General features: G+C 34.6%; 1 protein-coding gene across 3 annotated transcripts; it reads right to left on the bottom strand.

Annotated features, from left to right (window-relative positions):
- Nucleotides 1-342: 342 nt before the first annotated feature.
- Nucleotides 343-17,133, bottom strand: LOC137250278 (putative nuclease HARBI1). 3 transcript variants are annotated; one of them, XM_067782781.1, is made up of 5 exons: nt 14,908-17,133; nt 3,652-3,926; nt 3,249-3,581; nt 3,041-3,185; nt 343-2,986 (listed from the first exon to the last, which is right to left on the bottom strand). In XM_067782781.1, the coding sequence occupies exons 2-5, from the start codon at nt 3,874-3,876 to the stop codon at nt 2,610-2,612; spliced, it is 1,080 nt and encodes a 359-aa protein (XP_067638882.1). In that variant the 5' UTR covers nt 3,877-3,926; nt 14,908-17,133; the 3' UTR covers nt 343-2,609. The 3 variants fall into 3 exon arrangements, with proteins under 3 accessions (XP_067638882.1, XP_067638883.1, XP_067638880.1); XM_067782782.1 differs by lacking the exon at nt 14,908-17,133 and adding an exon at nt 4,146-4,232; XM_067782779.1 differs by lacking the exon at nt 14,908-17,133 and having other exon boundaries at nt 344-2,986; nt 3,652-4,232.
- Nucleotides 17,134-19,624: the final 2,491 nt, after the last annotated feature.

Below are 19,624 nucleotides of genomic sequence, written 5' to 3'. Positions count from 1 at the left end.
GGAATGACGGTGCGAAACTCCAAGAACCCCAAACCGTACACCACGTAGGGGAAGTAAGAGGAAGCGGTCTGAAGAATCACCCATCACAACAACATTTTTAAAGATTGCCGAAACACAAGCCGAAACACAAAGGGTATATACGCATATGGTAAAACACTGCATTTCTTTTCAAAAATTGTTTCTTTTATTAGATGCATGTAGAGTCCTCGCAGAACCAGATTGAGGCAATAAATAGAATGGCTGCTGCGACAGAAAAAATGGCAGACGCAATGATAGCATTTAGCGAGGGGGTGAAAATCTGTCCGAATGCTTTCACGCAATTTACATATTCTTTGGGTCCTCCGCAGTAGATACTTAGTTAGTAAACAACTTTTTTTGCATACTAAATATTTCGGAAATTTGGCCTCAAGATGATTTTTTTAAAACCACCGTATCTTTCTAAACTGTAACAATAACTTAAATATTAATCAATATGTTTTATAAGCCCATTTTTATTTTATGAAAGGCATTGTACGCAAATCGAAACAAAAGCAAGCGAACGGGTAATATTTAAATTTTATTAAATTAGATTTTCTCTGATTCTCACAAAAAATAATAAAGAACTACTATCTCCACAGATTTTGAAACTTAAAAGATTTAGTTTAATTTCCGGCAATACAACGGACCTTTTTTGCTTAATGAACAAAATTCACTTTTTATGCATTTTGGCATGCAATAAAATATTTTGCAAGTGGGTTGCCTGAAAATCTCCTAGCAAGGATTTTTTCAATTAATTTTTTAAAAGTGCATTATTGCTTAAAATTTTGTACCCATTTACTTAATGAACAAATTATACACCAATCGAAATTAGAAAACCTATAGAACCCGAAGGGTTATTCACTGTATAGAGGATATTATTACTGTATAATTTGTTCCTTAAGCAATTGGTTGCATTATTCGAAAAAATGTCCTTTAGAGAAAATAATGTAAAGTATCATTGCAAGGATATTTCCAGGCAACCAACCCTCAAAATATTTGCATGCATTCCAAAATGCATATAAAGTGCATTTTGTTCATTGAGCAGATGGGTCAATGTCGTTGTATATCTGGATCTCCTACTATTTGAGTACAGTTTTCATTGTACTGAGTTTCTTCGTTCTACTACACTTCACGCCTTTAATTGCTTTTGTTTTGACCTTTTTGTGCAATGGTTTTCAAATTTTTTTAAAGTAAAATTTTAACAAAAAATTTAATATCTTTACAGTATATAAGTAAATTATGTCAACATTCAACTCCAGTAATGATATGGTGCAACAAAATACAAAAATAAAAGAAAATTTCAAAATGGGCGTGGCTCCGCCCTTTTTCATTTAGTTTGTCTAGGATACTTTTAACGCCATAAGTCGAACAAAAATTAACCAATCCTTTTGAAATTTGGTAGGGGTATAGATTTTATGATGTTAACTGTTTTCTGTGAAATCGGGCGAAATCGGTTGATGCCACGCCCAGTTTTTATACACAGTCGTTCGTCTGTCCTTCCGCATGGCCGTTAACACGATAACTTGAGCAAAAATCGACATATCTTTAATGAACTTAGTTCACGTACTTACTTGAACTCACTTTATCTTGGTATGAAAAATGAACGAAATCCGACAATAACCACGCCCACTTTTTCGATATCGAAAATTACGAAAAATGAAAAAAATGCCATAATTCTATACCAAATACGAATTCTAGAGTCACCCCTGGCCCACCTTTATGGCGATATCTCGAAACGGCGTCCACCTATAGAACTATGGCCCACTCCCTCATAAAATACTCTTTAATTCCTTTCATTTGATACATATGTCATACAAACACTTTCCAGGGTTTCCCTCGGTTCATTTTCCTACATGGTTATTTTCCCTTATGTTGTCACCATAGCTCTCAACTGAGTATGTAATGTTCGGTTACACCCGAACTTAACCTTCCTTACTTGTTTTCCCTTATGTTGTCACCATAGCTCTCAACTGAGTATGTAATGTTCGGTTACACCCGAACTTAACCTTCCTTACTTGTTATACCTGAAAACACTTTTTTAAATATTAACATATTTCCATAAAGGCTTTTTTAAGAAAATCGAAATTCGAAAGCCAAATTTTATTTTGCTCAAAAAGTTTTTCGAAAGTGTTCACACGGTTTTTGGTCAGAAACTTAACTAATACAAATCCATTGTTTTTTTTTTCAAATTTACATGTTTTAGTGTAAGAAACGTTTTTTTTTTTTTGTTACATATTGATATTACTTTTCTCTAATTCGATATCTAATTAGGAATTTAAGGCTTCGGAATGAAGAAAATTTGTTTCGAAATTTCGAAGTGATTTTTGTTTCCAATTTCCGGCTTAATATGTCTAAACTTCAAATAAAAAAATGTTTAAAAAACAAGAAACATATCGATCTACCCTATATAAAAAAAGGAGTAACTGGGCGGATATGTTTAAAAGTTGTATCACGGAATTTCAGTAAAAAAAAAGTTTCTCAGCAAAATCATATCTCAGGTCAATATTATCCGTTTTTAAGGTCTCTTAATAGTAAAGGGAAAACATTGGGAATCCTTGGAGAATATCCAGCGAGTGTAAAAATAATATTACTTATAAAAAAAAGTTTGCAATTATCCGTTGTTGGACACGTTTTGCAATTGAACTTGGCACACCAGCATCGGAACCAACTTGTATTTGTATTTCGGGATCATAAACAATCTTATCGTCGAAGTCGGGTGTCTGATCGCTTAGCTGTATATTATGCAATGTTGCGCACGCATTTACTATTTTTCCGGCAAAACTAGGCTTATAGAGGAGTACTCTTTGGCGGGATAAACACCGCCATGTACTTTTAAGGACGCCAAAGAGTCTCTCGATAGGATTGCGTGCTTTGCACAGCGCCTCGTTGTACCGAAATTTAGGCGTTCCTTCAGTCTCGTTTGGTAGAGGTGTCATCAGCCATGGCTCCAACGGATATCCAGAATCGCCTGTAATTTGTTGCTTTTGATATTGCACAGTCAAATGGAATTAAAACAACTTACCTATCAAAAACGTGTTTAAATTTCCAGTTTCGTATGAGCGTTGCAATACCCGATGCACTGCAGAGGAGGTCCAAATAAACGAGTCATGTCTTGCTCCAGGAAATTTCGCATTCACGTTTAAAATTCTAAGGTGGGGATCGCATATCTGCAAATTTTAACAAGCAGGCACTATTGATAAAGTTCTTTCGGGTAAGTGTGTTATTCTTACCATTTGCACGTTGATCGAATGGTACCCATGATGATTGACGTAATTCGATTCATTATCCTTTGGACCCAAAATTGACACGTGAGTGCAATCGATTGCACCGATAGTGCCCGGTACAAATGGTGAAGGCGCTGATGCAAAAATTTCCTTTGCCGCCTGGCGCTCTATTTGGGTCATAGGGAATTTTATGTGATTGAAAAACAGCGAATTGTTTATTGCATCAGTCACACGATGTACGCAACGGCTTATTGAGGTTTGGCTCATGGAAATTCCCCACTGCTCTCCCACCGGGCGCTGGTAGCATCCAGTGGCATAAAACCTTAACGCTGCTAGAACCTATCACCATTTTAAATATCACATATAATGCATGTATAAAAATAAGTTTATAGCCTTTAGGACCTATTACCTGCTTATCGGGTGATAGCGCTGTTATTCTTGATCCTTTTAACTGTATATTCAGCTGCGACACTATATCCTTAGCTATACCGGGACTCAATCTATACAATTTACGGAACTCCGTTGAAGTTAAATCGAATGGATCATCAACTTCCCGGAGCCGGCGCCGGTCAACAGTAGGCATATTTAGTTGCTCATTACGGGGCAGATGCAATCCAATATACTCGAATGCCATTTTTCACGATATTCACAAAATTTGTAATTATTTATTTTATATCCTCAAAACTGTGTAAACAATACAAATGTTATTAACAACACAAAATGAAATGTCTTTAGGCTAAGAAATGTCTTTAGACAAAGAAAATCAGCTGATTGTTATTGTTGCCAATAAGCAAGTTCAAGTATTGTCTAAAATGTTACAGAATCACATAACAACAAAAAAAATTTGCTAAACAGAGAAAACAACAAGAAATGTTGTTTAAATTTGTTACAGAACCGGCCTACTGATGTATACGATAAGCGATAGCACAATGGCTACTTCGTGAAAAGCAACGACAGCTCTTTTAGTTTGATTTCGATCATAGTGTACAAGTACAAGTGTGTTGACTTCTTTCTGACAGGTACTCGCTTAAGTGGGCATAACGGGAAAATCTGGGTTCCCATTGTTGTTTCGGTTGAAAAAGGTCAATTAGGGTTCTGTGCAGAGACGTAAAAGATTGAAACAGGGTTTATGTAGTCACAAAAGTGTTGCTCCTGTTCCACAGCATTTTAATTTTATATCATGGCGAAAAGTGTTCAGTTCAGAGTTATTGATTTTCATTAAAAGTTTAATTTATTACGGAGGGCTGCTCCTTTAATTGTAAAAAGCAGAGAAAACGTAGAGTTTTTCAAATTATTGTGAAAAACTTTTTAATTTGAATTTCTGTACCCAAGTTCACTATGAAAAACTGAAAAATGTACACTTATTGAAAACTCATTTGCACACACAATTTACGCTTTGAATTTAATTGTGTTTTTATGCACAAAATTTTGAAACTAAAAACAAAATTTTCATTTGTCAGAAAAAATAAAGAAAAAACTGCCTAATGTCAAAAAACCCTATCGAAATATAAACTGGCTTGTTTGTTTTTAATGAACTACGTTGAATTTTTCTTGTATTTCGTTAGTTTTTATAAGCTTTTATTTACTTTCACTTTTGTTGTCTGTAATGGAATCTTGCAAGTTAAATTTGATACACTTCCCGGTGTCCGATTGAGCTGAAATTTTGCACACATGTATAACTCCGATGACAATGCAATATTAATTTGTTAGAATTCGATAAATTAATCGATAACACAGTTATCGGTAAAGATTTGTATTTACTTTGGCATAACAGCCTAAGTCCCATACAAACACGCCGGTACCTATCCGTGGATTGTGATATTTGGACGTGGTGAATCACGTGTCACGCGTGGTGAATCTCATCGCTTGCGAAAAGCGGAGACACAACCCTCTGTTGTATTTCTGTGTATAACCAACATAGCTGAATTTTTAAAGCTGTTTAACCCTGTAATCTTTTCTGTAATTTATTTTGCTTTTGGAAAAATTACCTATTTGAAAAAAGCTGGCTGAAAAATATTGGCATAACAGCTTAAGTTAAATCAAGAATGGAAAATCTTTGGAAAATTTGAGCAGATGTGGCAATTTCGCGCGTCCGTTGAACGAAATATTGACAATCTGCTGATCATCGCTAAGAAATTAGCGACATTCCATCAACTAAGCAGCACTTTAGCAATACTACTGTTATTATTTGGCCGCTCAAACACACCCATATTAATTGTGCATTAAATCTAAAATATACAAATACACCATAATAATTTACACGGCCAAAGCCATAATAATTCACACGGGTCATCAATTCTTTCTCTGATTCAAAATCTGAACTACCAGCGCTACCGTCAACAGCTCAGTGTCATCACTGCCAGTAGCGCCAATAACACCAAACTCGTGCCTGACACACAAAAGTCGTTTCACTCAATAGCGCAAGTAAAATGTGCTACGCACTCACTACTAAGAAGCGTCAAAAATTCGCTTGGAGTAATTTCGTCAATGAGCTACCATTGAGCTGGCACCGCATTGGCGCTGGCGCCATGCAATTTACATCACTAAAATTGCGCGAATGCCCAGGCTCATGACTTCAATATTTATATTTACAATGCTTTAAACTTTAAATACACCTCTGAAGTTGCTGCGCATAAAATGTGTACTAATAAATTCCAATACGCATTATACGCAGATGTAACTGATATATGTGTTTTTGTTTCACCCCCTATACTTATATTTAAAGCTTTTATAAGAACAAGCTTCTATTACTTGTTAATAAAACGAACTAAAAAGTAAAAAATAAAATTAAAGAAAAAAAAACTTTTTTAAAAATAAGCTTTTATTATTTTGGTTAATAAAATTAACTAAAAAGTAAACAATAAATTGACTCTAAAGAAATATAACACTTTATAAGTTCATTGTAAGCTTAAACGATAATTAGGCTTTTTCGTCTGCGACAAAAAAATTCTATATTGTACATAATTATATATTTTTAACATTAAAACTTTACACCTAAATTATTAAATCTTACAGTTTATATCACAGTCCTAATTGTTCTAATAAAAGCGTGTTACATTGCGATAGCAAGAAAAGGAGATCCTAAATGTTCTTAATTATACCATCAAAATTTAACACGTTTTTTATTAGAACAATTAGGGCTGTGATATAAACTGTAAGATTTAATAATTTAGGTGTAAAGTTTTAATGTTAAAAATATATAATTATGTACAATATAGAATTTTTTTGTCGCAGACGAAAAAGCCTAATTATCGTTTAAGCTTACAATGAACTTATAAAGTGTTATATTTCTTTAGAGTCAATTTATTGTTTACTTTTTAGTTAGTTTTATTAACCAAAATAATAAAAGCTTATTTTTAAAAAAGTTTTTTTTTCTTTAATTTTTTTCAAATATAGTTCACATACTTTCGCCAGTATTGAAACAAAAAATATAAGAGAAAATAAAAGAAAAATACATAGAAAATAAAGTAGCGTCATACAGGAGTTTGATTTGTTTGCAATTACAGCACCATTATATTTGCAGGAGGCTTTCACAGCTACAAAAATTAAAGCGGATTTACACAGACGCTTTGGTTGTGTTGCATTCATTAATTCATCTGTCGGGCGAAGTATCGAAAAATTTTTCATAAATGCTTTGGTTGCGTGCCTACGCTAAACTATATTTCAAAAAACTTACGAAATACAAGAAAAATACAACCTTTCATTAAAAACAAACGAGCCAGTTTGTTTTTCGATAGGTTTTTTTGATATTCGACCGTTTTTTCTTTATTTTTTTCAGACAAATGAAAGTTTTTTTTAGTTTGAAAATTTGGTGCATAAAAACACAATTAGAATCAAGTTTCTTGTGAAAAAAGTGAACCATTAGAGAAATAAATAATTTGCGCGTGTTATTTGCATTGTTTTATTGTTAAAAATGTCAATGTAAAAATAAAATGTAAAACATAAACAAAAACATGACAAACTCGCTAATTATGGGGGAATAGTGGCCTCGCTTTTTCATGATAGAAATTTTTTTTGTGTTTTGAAGTTCCGATAAAGTTTCGTTAGTTTTTTTAGCTTGAAATCCAAGCAAAAATAAAGTAGGGTCATATATGCTTTTGAAGTGACCAAAGCGTTTTATATAATTTTGCCCTTATGCATTTGTGTAAACAGCCTTAGAAGTGAAATTTTTCCATGTTACACGTGTGGCGCTTTATATTTTGACTCTAATTTAAATAAATTTTGCTTTACGTATGTTTCCGCATTGTTGCAGGCTACAAATCTAGTATTCTTATTTCCGCGGAAATATATGCAACTATTACATCTGTAAATAATACAAAGTTTTATTTAACTATTAAATGCAACTCAGCTTGAAGTACTCTTACGTACCAAAAATGCAACTCTAGACCTGAGATTTGCATCAGGTGAGCGAGGCTGTTTGTAGTTTTGGCGTTTATCGCTTAGTTGACACACTTGGTATAGGTACACTATGATTTCGATGGTCGTACGGTGAGGAAGTGTCGCACGCGCGCTTAAAACAGAGTACCAAAGAGTGCGTGTGACACATTTTCACCGTTCAAGCATTGAAATCAAACTAAATAAATAATTGATTTTGCTTTCGTGCTCGCTACGCGTTCGTGTTTACTAACACATTCTCAATTTGGTAACCGTGTAAATGTAGTGGTGCCCACCGCTGTTTATGATAGAGATCATGAAATTTGACAACATGATTTCAAGTGATGACGTCATAATTGCTGATATGTTTGCTGATTTCTTTAAATCAAACTACTGCGAGTCGGCTTCACGACAACCAAGACCTCCACCTGGGTTACCAATGCTTGACTGTGTACGAGTTCCTTTAATATCTGCTGCAGATGTATTTTTAAAGCTAGAAAACCTGAAGACATCTTATTCTAGTGGTCCTGGTAAGATTCCCACTGTTTTTCTGAAAAGTTGCGCTGAATTTCTTTATCAGCCCTTAACTGATATATTTAACGCCTCTCTAAAAAACGAATATTTTTTAGTTTCTGGAAAGAATCTTTTATAATACCACTGTACAAAAGTGGCAGTAAATCTTGCGTAGCAAACTATAGAGGAATTGCAAAACTTAGTGACATACCGAAGCTTTTCGAATTCATTATTACAAAACAGTTAGCTCACTCACTATATCCAATAATCCACCCGTCTCAGCATGGGTTCTGCAGAGGTAAATCAACCGAATCAAATTTGCTTGAGTTTACAACGCAAGTCTCTAGAAAATTTAGAAATAACCTTCAAACAGATGTAATTTACACAGACTTTAGCAAGGCTTTTGGTAAAGTTTCTCATACAATTCTTATTAACAAACTTGACTGTATGGGCTTCTCATCAACGTTTCTAGGATGGATATCCACTTACTTAACAGGAAGGAAGCAAAAAATGATCTTTAAAGACGCCTCATCGCAATTCATCAAAATTACATCTGGCGTACATCAAGGAAGCCATCTTAGGCCGCTATTGTTTTTATTATTTATCAATGATCTTCCAAGTATGTTAACTAGCTCCGAGATTTTAATTTACGCCGATGATGTAAAGTTCTTTACACCCATTCAAAGCCCTGGAGACAGACTACTTCTTCAGAACGATTTGGATAGCTTAGTTCAATAGTGCAAGGCCAGTGAAATGGCCCTCAACCTAAACAAATGCAAATTCATGAGTTTTACTAGAAAATCATATCAGGTACATAATTTTTCGATAGGTGACTACCAGCTTGAGCAAGTTACTAGCTTCATCGATCTCGGTGTCACAATGGACCCCAAACTAGACTTCAAATATCATATTTAAACTTGTGTGACTCGATCTAGAGGTGTGTTAGCTTTCATTAAACGCTGTTTTCGAGATTTCCCGAAGCAAAATCATTGATGTATATTGGAACGATTTTCCGTCATCCCTTGTCAAATTTGGTTTTGAGACAAACCGGTTTAGGTGTTGCGCCATCATCAGTGTCGATTTTCGTTCTGATCTGTTGTTGTCGTTTGTCCTGCATTTATAGTTCGAAGGAACATGAGCAGGTATTGTCAAAATTGATGCTTGTGTATATTTAGTTATGTGTATGTGCTGTGTGTTCATTCAGAACCGAGGGTGGTTTACTAATCGATTTGTGTGGCTGAATGGGGTAGCTAAAAATCCGTAATTTTATTCGTTTGACCTTCTTAGTGGGTTTGTTGTTTTTGTGTGTTAATTTTTTTGTGTTTATTTGCTGTTGTGTGTTTTTCTGTTGTACCTGTGTGATTACTTTGTTTCTTGTAAACAAGTTTGTAAGGCTCGACTATTATGTCAGAAATTGTGTTTATCTGTTCGTTTATTATTCTCTGAGTTAGTGTTAGTTCTTAGTTTTCGCCCTAGATTGTTCGATGTTTTGAATGCTGTGTTTGCCAATTTATATTTTGCTTTTCCAGAATATGTCATAGTCGTCCAGCTATTATTTTCCTTTTCATTATTTCTTTTTGGTTCTCCATTTGTCCTTCTGAACTTATCTACTAGTGCTTTTTATATCCGTTGTTTGCAGCGATATAATATATGACCTCAAGTTCTCTCTTATATGCCTCTTGTGTAAGATGTGTTCTTTCAAGTCTATGCACCAAGTGCCTTAATGCTGCATTTTTATGCTGTTGGGGGTGATTTGAGGTATTATGTATTATTGTGTCGGTGGCCGTTGGCTTTCTATATATTTTATTTATTTATTATTTAAAGTCGACGACAAACTATGGTCGACTGCATAATATAAAAGATATATAAATATACAACTCAAAAGATAAAATTTAAGATATATCGAGCTTTCAACAATGTTATATTATAAACAAAGAAATATTAATGAACATTACTATTTAATTTCAGAATATAATAATAATAAGAAATATGAGCAGAAATAAGATCTTATGCCGAAATCTTATACTGGCGGAATGCATCAGATTCCGCTCAGCATGATTTCGGAATGCAGTGGATTCCAATCTCCCTGTTGGAATGCAACAAGATTCCAATCAGCATGTCATGGGAATCCGGCAGTGCTAAGAGTAGTGTAATGAGAATACGCCATCACAAGGCATAAAAAAGTAACATGACCTGTGTTGTTGGAATGCACCGGATTCCAATCAGCTCGATGCCTGACCCATAAGATTATACTGCCGGAATGCATACGATTCCGGTCAGTGACTCTTGAAAAAGCATGTTTTTTACGTTGTTGGAATGCACCAGATTCCAATCAACACAGTACTGTCTTGTTCCTTCTTAATGAGACATGTTGATAAATGTTCCTCCATCCTTAAGCGAGATAATTCCTGTTTTTTATCGAAGGAATAAAATTATGGCAAATTAAATTAGCTTGTATCTCTTAAATTAGATAAGCAAGTATTGCATTACGTATAGTGGCAAAAGTACATTCAAGACTGATGCAGCTATACAAGCCATTGTAGTGCGCGCACCAGATAAGAAGAGGATTATTTTTAGCAAAGTTTCGTCGACAAAGGGGTAAATAGAAAGGAACGTAGTGTCTGGATACTCTAGGGGGAACCGCAAAAAACAAGCGGCTGAGGAGGTCCGCGGAATCAATTTCTCCAATAATGAGCTTATGGATGAACAATACCCCCAGTCATATTCTCCGATTTTCCAGAGTGGGTAAGTTAATAAGAAGAAGTCTACTTCTGTATGGAGGAAGGTGGAGACTTGAGTCCCAATTAAGGCCGCGCAATGCAAATGTCATAGTTAAATCTTTTGGCTTCTTTATCAATATTTATCGTGAGGTCTACATAGTTGATTCCTCCGTCCTTTTCGGTTTCCATTGTAAATTTTATATTTTCGTGCTGCTTGTTGAGATACTCCAGTACAAGCTCTTCGCTATTAGTAGTTAAAACGCATATTATGTCATCCACGTATCTAGCATAAAATGACACGCCTAATTTGGACTTCAGCTCCTGTATGTACTTTTCTTCCAGATTTTGCATGAACACTTCCATAAGAATTGCTGGTGTGGGGCTTCCCATTCCAAGACCATTTGTTTGTCTATATATTTTATTGTTGAAATGAAAATAGTTTTGCCGTAAAGTGGTTCTTAGCGTATTTGTGATTTGCATACTTTTCACCTCTTTTTTTGTGGTATTGATGGATATAAATCTTTTATGTCAAGAGATACCAATTTGCTGTTCTTTGTTAGCTCTACGGTCTCAAGTCTCTCTGTTACTTCTGTTGTGTTAGCTATTGCATATTCGTTCCTTAGCTCCAGAGTTTCTTTCAATATCGTTTTTAAATATTTAGACAGTTTGTAACATGGTGCCGATTTGATGGGCCTCAGCCCAATCTATGTGCCATGTTAGAATCTACTATATTACACAAGAGGCATATAAGACAGAACTTGAGGTTATATATAATATCGCTGCAAACAACGGATATAAAAAAACACTAGTAGATAAGTTCAAAAGGACAAATGGAGAACCAAAAAGAAATAATGAAAAGGAAAATAATAGCTGGACGACTATGACATATACTGGAAAGGCAACATATAAATTGGCCAACTTCTTTACAAAATACAACACTACTACATCATTCAAAACATCGAACAATCTAGGGCGAAAACTAAGAACTAACACTAACTCAGAGGATCCGTTTAGCAGCCACGGCGTATACAAGCTTACCTGCGGATGCCAGCATAGTTACATAGGACAAACAGGACGGCAAATAAGAACGAGGTTCAGAGAACATATTAGAGATTACAACAAAAAAATACGGGATCCAAACATTATACCCGAGTCTAACTTCGCGAATCGCATGTTTGAGAATGAATGTTCCCCAGCAAACACCAATAAAACAGTTAGGGATCTTCACATACAAGCAAAAGGCCGACGCCTCAACGTACTCGAAAACATGGAAATCTACAAACAGAAAACATTCCACGGTAGAATAATAAACGAACAGACAAACACAATTTCTGACACAATATTCGAGCTTCTAAAACTTGTTTACAAGAAACAAAGTAATCACACAGGTACAACAGACACACACACAACAACAAATAAACTTAACACACAAAAACAACAAACTCAAAAGAATTTATGGACCCTTACGTCACAAAAGCACTCTTTACTGCCTTAGTTCGACCGATAGTAGAATACGCGTCAATTGTTTGGAACCCACGGTATCTGATTTACCGTGACAAGCTGGAATCGGTTCAAAAACAGTTCCTGCTTTTTGCGTTAAGTCACTTATCGTGGGATCCTACAAGGAATCCTCCATCCTAAAATAGCCGGTTGAAGCTTATTAAACTTCCTTCCCTTGAGAGCCGCAGGAAAACGTTGGGTGTATTGTTCATGCTGAAATTATTGGGAGGGATTGTGAATAGCCCATTTTTACTTAGTGAGATAATGTCCCTATGAGGCCATCAAGAAATTTTCAGCCAATCTTCCTGAGTACATGCAGATCCAATTTTGAAATGCACGAAGCTTTTCGTTGTTTGTGTCTGGATTTCAACAAGTACTACATCAATTTCGATATTTCAGACTCGCCTTTGTTAATAAAGAAAAGTATACTATTTAACCTAAATTCGAAAATGCTTATCTAATGCAAGGACAGGCAAATCAAAACGCATAAAAGTGTGATAAGATCATACGCTTAATAAATACATTACAAAAACGTAATGGTCACTGCGTCATCTACAACATACATTACATCTCACGAGAGCCCCCTACTGGGCAAACAGCTCCCTCATGAGCATTTCGCGTTGGCTCCTTTATGAGCGCTTCATGTCGGCTCCCTAATGGGCACACAGCTCCTTCCTGAGCAATTCTCGTCCTTCAGAGATCCTCACGACGGCTGCCTGCTTGGTCATACGTATAAGAATTGATGCACAACAATCTATTCTTCTTATAAATTTGTAGAATAAATGTTATTTATATCGCATATACTACATAATTTAAGTAAACTGAACATTTTGGCCTGTTTAAATTTTTAAATTAAATAAATAAAAAAGAGCGAATATATTTGGGGGCGCCGTGGGTGTTGTTGCGGCGCCCGGTGCTTGATCCCACCCTCAAATCCATGGCCACCGACGCACCTAATTTTTCGGTGGCCCTTTACCTCTGTTACCTATGCCTTCTAAATCAAAAGAATGCCAGCATTCCCATTTTAATTACAAAAGTTTATTCAAAATTCATTTCAAAATAGTTCATAGACTATGGATTCAACCAGGCATGCTTAACCAACGAACCGATATCATTTCGTTATGATAATTAACGTTAATAAACGAAACAAAGTCATTCCGTTTCGTTTATTAACGTTAAGAACGTCAAATTAACGAAATGATTTTGTTTCCGTTAAAAACGAGATACAATTTATCTTGATAATTTCTTTATCGATAATATTTCGATTTTCCCTGGATTCAACCATTTGCGATTGTCGTTAAACGTATACCGCATTCTTGAAAATGTCCAATACTATTATATATATCCGTACTAGAAAACCCGGCAGACGTTGTCCTGTCCTAAATTTGGCCAATCTGCATACACTTTAATAAGCTTTTTCCGTCTGACTCTGCCCTCCCACCCTCCCCCCTCTTCACTTTTTCCTAATCCTTTTATTCACTCCTCCCTCCGTCTTTTTCGCTTCATCTATCTCCATCTTCGTCTCATTCTATCTCTTTCTCAATCTCCTTCTCCATTTTCTCTTTTCTCAATTTCTTCTCATTCTTCTGCATCCCTTATTGCCTGTCCCAGAACGTGGTATGTATTTTATTCGTGTCCCAGTCCCACTCCGAGTCTCAGTCCCAGTCCTAGTCCTAATCCCAGTCCCAGTCCGTCTCTGGATAATATATTACTATGTACTAAAGCACTCATCAACAGCTTTCAATTGATATCCATATTGTATAAACACTGTCGAGGCATTCACTGGCCCACGTTTTGGCCTATATCTCGAGACCCTAGTCACCCAGGGGTATGAAAATTACCCTCTGCTAAAGCACTTATCCACAGCCTTCATTTCATACCCATATTCTATAAACACATTCTAGGCGTACCCGGGTACACGTTTTGGCCTAAATTACCCTCTAATAAAGCACTCATCAACAGCTTTCATTTGATATCCGCATTCTTTAAACACATTCTAGGGGTACTCGGGTCCACGTGTTGGCCTATATCTCGACACCCTAGTCACCCAGGGGTATGAAAATTACCCTCTACTAAAGCACTCATCAACAGATTTCATTTGATATCAATATTTTATAACCACATTCTAGGGGTACCCGGGTCCACTTTTTGGCCTATAGCTCGAGACCCTAGTCACCCAGGGGTATGAAAATTACCCTATACTAAAGCACTCATCAACAGCTTTCATTTCATATCCATATTCTATACACGTATTCTAGGGATACCCAGGTCCACGTTTTGGCCTATATCTCGAGACCCGAGTCACCCAGGGGTATAAAAATTACCCTCTACTAAAGTACTCATCAACAGCTTTCATTTGATATCCATCTTCTATAAACACACTCTAGGGGTACCCGGGCCCACGTTTTGGCCTATATCTCGAGACCCTAGTCACCCAGGGGTATGAAAATTACCCTCTACTAAAGCACTCATCAACAGCTTTCATTTGATATTGAAGGTGCCCATTTTGGGACACCAAAAAATGCGCTCTACACACACGCACACTTTCGCATACTTACTTTTTCCTTTTTTTAGTTCAATAAATGTCTTTTAGTTTTTAAATATAATTGTTTTATTTAACACTTAGTTTTACACATTTTTCAGTTCTTAGTTTTTAAGTTTAGCTTTGATTTTTCTAATTTCTATTCGTAGTTTTGACTTTCCGATTTTGTTCACGTCTCTGTAATATATTAATGCCGCTTCTCTATCTACCCATATATATATATTCCACGCTGCGTTGCCATTTCCTATCGCTGAATTAAATTGCCACTGCTGAGTGCAATTGGCATTGCTGTTCAGCAACAGCTGACGGCGATGCCACTTGCACGCAGGGGTGTGTTTTGTTTTAATAAAGCGGGTAACGCAGTGCGGTTATACCACCCTTCCTTAGAAAAAGAAGAATCTGACAAGTTGATCAGATTTGTCATATTCTTCTTGTTCTCATGACTTTCAAATTGTTTTGGTTGAATGAATGTATGATATTAGGGTGTTCCTCCCCCTTTTTCTCATTCGTTCAATCAGAACAATTTTTTCTTTTACATATGAAATTTTGTTAATATTAATGCAATTACTTACATGTAATTTGTTTTCTAATTTCTATTTCACTAATTTAATGTATAATATATATTTGTTACAAATAGTGCGTGCATATTAACATTTGGTTTTATTTACATGCAATTTGAAATTTTTGTTTTCGCATATTAATATAAATTTTAATTTGCGATTTCATGCTTCACTAACAGAGTAATGAAAATTTAAAATTAGTTACAAGATAGTTTGTAAATTTGTATGAGAAAAAATTATCAGTTTACCTTATTGATTCGGTTTTTGTGAACGGTTTTTTCCTTTTTATTTACTTCATCAAAAACCGTGACATTAACTCTATCAATTTTTGTGACTATATATGGTCCTTGGTAAATGCTTTCATGTTTATTTCTAGGTTCTTTTTGTATTACTACATTATCGTTTATATTAATAGCTAAAGGACGCGCCCTCTTATCATAAAGATCCTTATTTTATAAGCTTTTATTTACTTTCACTTTTGTTGTCTGTAATGGAATCTTGCAAGTTAAATTTGATACACTTCCCGGTGTCCGATTGAGCTGAAATTTTGCACACATGTATAACTCCGATGACAATGCAATATTACTTTGTTAGAATTCGATAAATTAATCGATAACACAGTTATCGGTAAAGATTTGTATTTACTTTGGCATAACAGCCTAAGTCCCATACAAACACGCCGGTACCTATACGTGGATTGTGATATTTGGACGTGGTGAATCACGTGTCACGCGAGGTGAATCTCATCGCTTGCGAAAAGCGGAGACACAACCCTCTGTTGTATTTCTGTGTATAACCAACATAGCTGAATTTTTAAAGCTGTTTAACCCTGTAATCTTTTCTGTAATTTATTTTGCTTTTGGAAAAATTACCTATTTGAAAAAAGCTGGCTGAAAAATATTGGCATAACAGCTTAAGTTAAATCAAGAATGGAAAATCTTTGGAAAATTTGAGCAGATGTGGCAATTTCGCGCATCCGTTGAACGAAATATTGACAATCTGCTGATCATCGCTAAGAAATTAGCGACATTCCTTCAACTAAGCAGCACTTTAGCAATACTACTGTTATTATTTGGCCGCTCAAACACACCCATATTAATTGTGCATTAAATCTAAAATATACAAATACACCATAATAATTTACACGGCCAAAGCCATAATAATTCACACGGGTCATCAATTCTTTCTCTGATTCAAAATCTGAACTACCAGCGCTACCGTCAACAGCTCAGTGTCATCACTGCCAGTAGCGCCAATAACACCAAACTCGTGCCTGACACACAAAAGTCGTTTCACTCAATAGCGCAAGTAAAATGTGCTACGCACTCTCTACTAAGAAGCGTCAAAAATTCGCTTGGAGTAATTTCGTCAATGAGCTACCATTGAGCTGGCACCGCATTGGCGCTGGCGCCATGCAATTTACATCACTAAAATTACGCGAATGCCCAGGCTCATGACTTCAATATTTATATTTACAATGCTTTAAACTTTAAATACACCTCTGAAGTTGCTGCGCATAAAATGTGTACTAATAAATTCCAATACGCATTATACGCAGATGTAACTGATATATGTGTTTTTGTTTCACCCCCTATACTTACATATATTTAAAGCTTTTATAAGAACAAGCTTCTATTACTTGTTAATAAAACGAACTAAAAAGTAAAAAATAAAATCAAAGAAAAAAAAACTTTTTTAAAAATAAGCTTTTATTATTTTGGTTAATAAAATTAACTAAAAAGTAAACAATAAATTGACTCTAAAGAAATATAACACTTTATAAGTTCATTGTAAGCTTAAACGATAATTAGGCTTTTTCGTCTGCGACAAAAAAATTCTATATTGTACATAATTATATATTTTTAACATTAAAACTTTACACCTAAATTATTAAATCTTACAGTTTATATCACAGTCCTAATTGTTCTAATAAAAGCGTGTTACATTGCGATAGCAAGAAAAGGAGATCCTAAATGTTCTTAATTATACCATCAAAATTTAACACGTTTTTTATTAGAACAATTAGGGCTGTGATATAAACTGTAAGATTTAATAATTTAGGTGTAAAGTTTTAATGTTAAAAATATATAATTATGTACAATATAAAATTTTTTTGTCGCAGACGAAAAAGCCTAATTGTCGTTTAAGCTTACAATGAACTTATAAAGTGTTATATTTCTTTAGAGTCAATTTATTGTTTACTTTTTAGTTAATTTTATTAACCAAAATAATAAAAGCTTATTTTTAAAAAAGTTTTTTTTCTTTAATTTTATTTAATTTTATGTTCATTAATTAAATCTTTTGCTAATTTATGCGTTTTTGTATCCTATATTTTACTTCTTTTGCATAATTTTCAACATTGTAAATTGGATCGATTTGTTCCTTTTGAACTTCATTTGGTAAGGTAACATTTCTACCGAATACTAATTCGTATGGAGTAAATCCATTATCAAAACTGTACTAGGAGTTGTATTATGCAAAAATGTAAAATATTTCAAAAAACGTCCCATTCGGGGAAGTTATCATTTAGAAAAGCTCGTAAATATTCATTAAACACCCGATGGTTTCTTTCAATTGTACCTAGGGTTTCATGATGGTAAGCTGTAGAAAAATTATGGTCGATTTTTAGGAGTTTAGTTAATTCAGAGAAAATTTCATTTTTATATTCGGTTCCTAAATCGGGTTTAATTGATTTAATTATGCCATAAATGAGGATGAAGCCTTCAAAAATGGCAGTTGCAATTGTTTTTGCTGTCTTATCAGGGATTGATATTGTAACTAGGTATTTGCTTAAGTCGCACATAATGGTAACCGCGAACCTATTCCCATTATTCGACTCAGGCAAAAGTCCTATTGTATCTATAACTACGACATCGAAAGGTTTGTAGGGTGTTGGTGTAAGCACCAAATTTTCTTTGGTTTTTGGCTTGACTTTATTCAAAAGGCATTTTTTGCAATTTTTGACGTATGTGGCAATATCACGGGTCATACCTTTCCAATAATATTTTGTACGTATTTTTGCGTAAAGCTTTTTATTTCCGCAGTGACCTCCTGATATCGGGTCATTGTGGTAAATTTCCATTAGTTTAAGTTTCTTGTCGTTGTCCGTAACTGTTTCGACAGGTTCTATTAATAGTATTTGTAAATTTTTTAAAATTGAACTCCCTGTACTTTTAAAATTTGAAATAGAAAAATATTTAAATAACTGATCATCTTTTTGCCATTCTGCTTGCTTAATGTTGTGTTTACCAGCTTCTTTTTCAAGCTTCAAAAGTAATTCATCTAATTGCATTATTTTGTTAGTACACACAATATTAAGTAACTCGAGTTTTATGTTTTAAATGCGCATATATTTTTAAATTGATTCTATCATTATCGTTGTCATGACATATTTGGCTTTTTATCCTATGGATTTTCTTGGAAAAATTATATGAAAATTTGTCGAATACCTGTAATTTAACATTTTCTTCGTTTATGTTTTCAACCGATTGTTGTAATTGTTCGTGACGTTTCGTCATAGACCTCGTCTGTACCGCTAAAATTTGATTATTGGAATTTTTAAGTTCTTGAATTGAAATTCGCGATAATGCGTCTGCACCTACGTTAGATTTTCCTTTAATATATTCTATGGTAAAATTATATTCGGACAATTCCAAACGGATTCTGGAAAGTTTCGACGACGGATCTTTCATATTAAATAGATAAACTAGTGGACGATGATCTGATTTAACTTTGAAGTGAGTGCCATAAATATATGCACGAAATTGCTTTATTGCAAAATATATTGCCAAAAGTTCTAATTCTATTATTGCTTTATTTTGTTCCGATTTGCTAAAGGATTTTTAAGCAAAACAAATTGGCAAGTCGTTACCATTATGATTTTGACTCAGTATCGCACCACACCCTAACTTTGAAGCATCAACCGTAATTAAAAATTCCTTGGTGAAATCTGGATATTGTAATAGTTTTGGAGAAATCAGACTTTTTCTTAGTTTTTCGAAAGCTAACTCACATGCCGTATCCCAATTAAATTCAACATTTTTTCTACTCAAACGATTCAATGGAGCTGCTAAAGAAGCGAAATTTGGAATAAATCTCCTATAATAATTTGCAAATGCCACGAAACTTCGGACAGCGTCTTTATCGCGTGGCTTAGGATACCTTTTAATTGCT

The sequence above is a fragment of the Eurosta solidaginis genome, chromosome 4 (genome assembly GCF_040869045.1).
Source record: "Eurosta solidaginis isolate ZX-2024a chromosome 4, ASM4086904v1, whole genome shotgun sequence".
Lineage (NCBI taxonomy): Eukaryota > Metazoa > Arthropoda > Insecta > Diptera > Tephritidae > Eurosta > Eurosta solidaginis.
The sequence above is the reverse complement of the archived record's forward strand: the minus strand, read 5'-3'. Positions and strand labels throughout refer to the sequence as shown.

Coding starts and splice junctions, on each gene's coding strand:
- LOC137250278 (XM_067782781.1), bottom strand. CDS start 3,876: ATGGCATTCGAGTATATTGGATTGCATCTGCCCCGTAATGAGCAACTA. Junction 3,582..3,651: donor CGCTATCACCCGATAAGCAG/GTAATAGGTCCT, acceptor AAATGGTGATAG/GTTCTAGCAGCGTTAAGGTT. Junction 3,186..3,248: donor ATTCGATCAACGTGCAAATG/GTAAGAATAACA, acceptor TAAAATTTGCAG/ATATGCGATCCCCACCTTAG.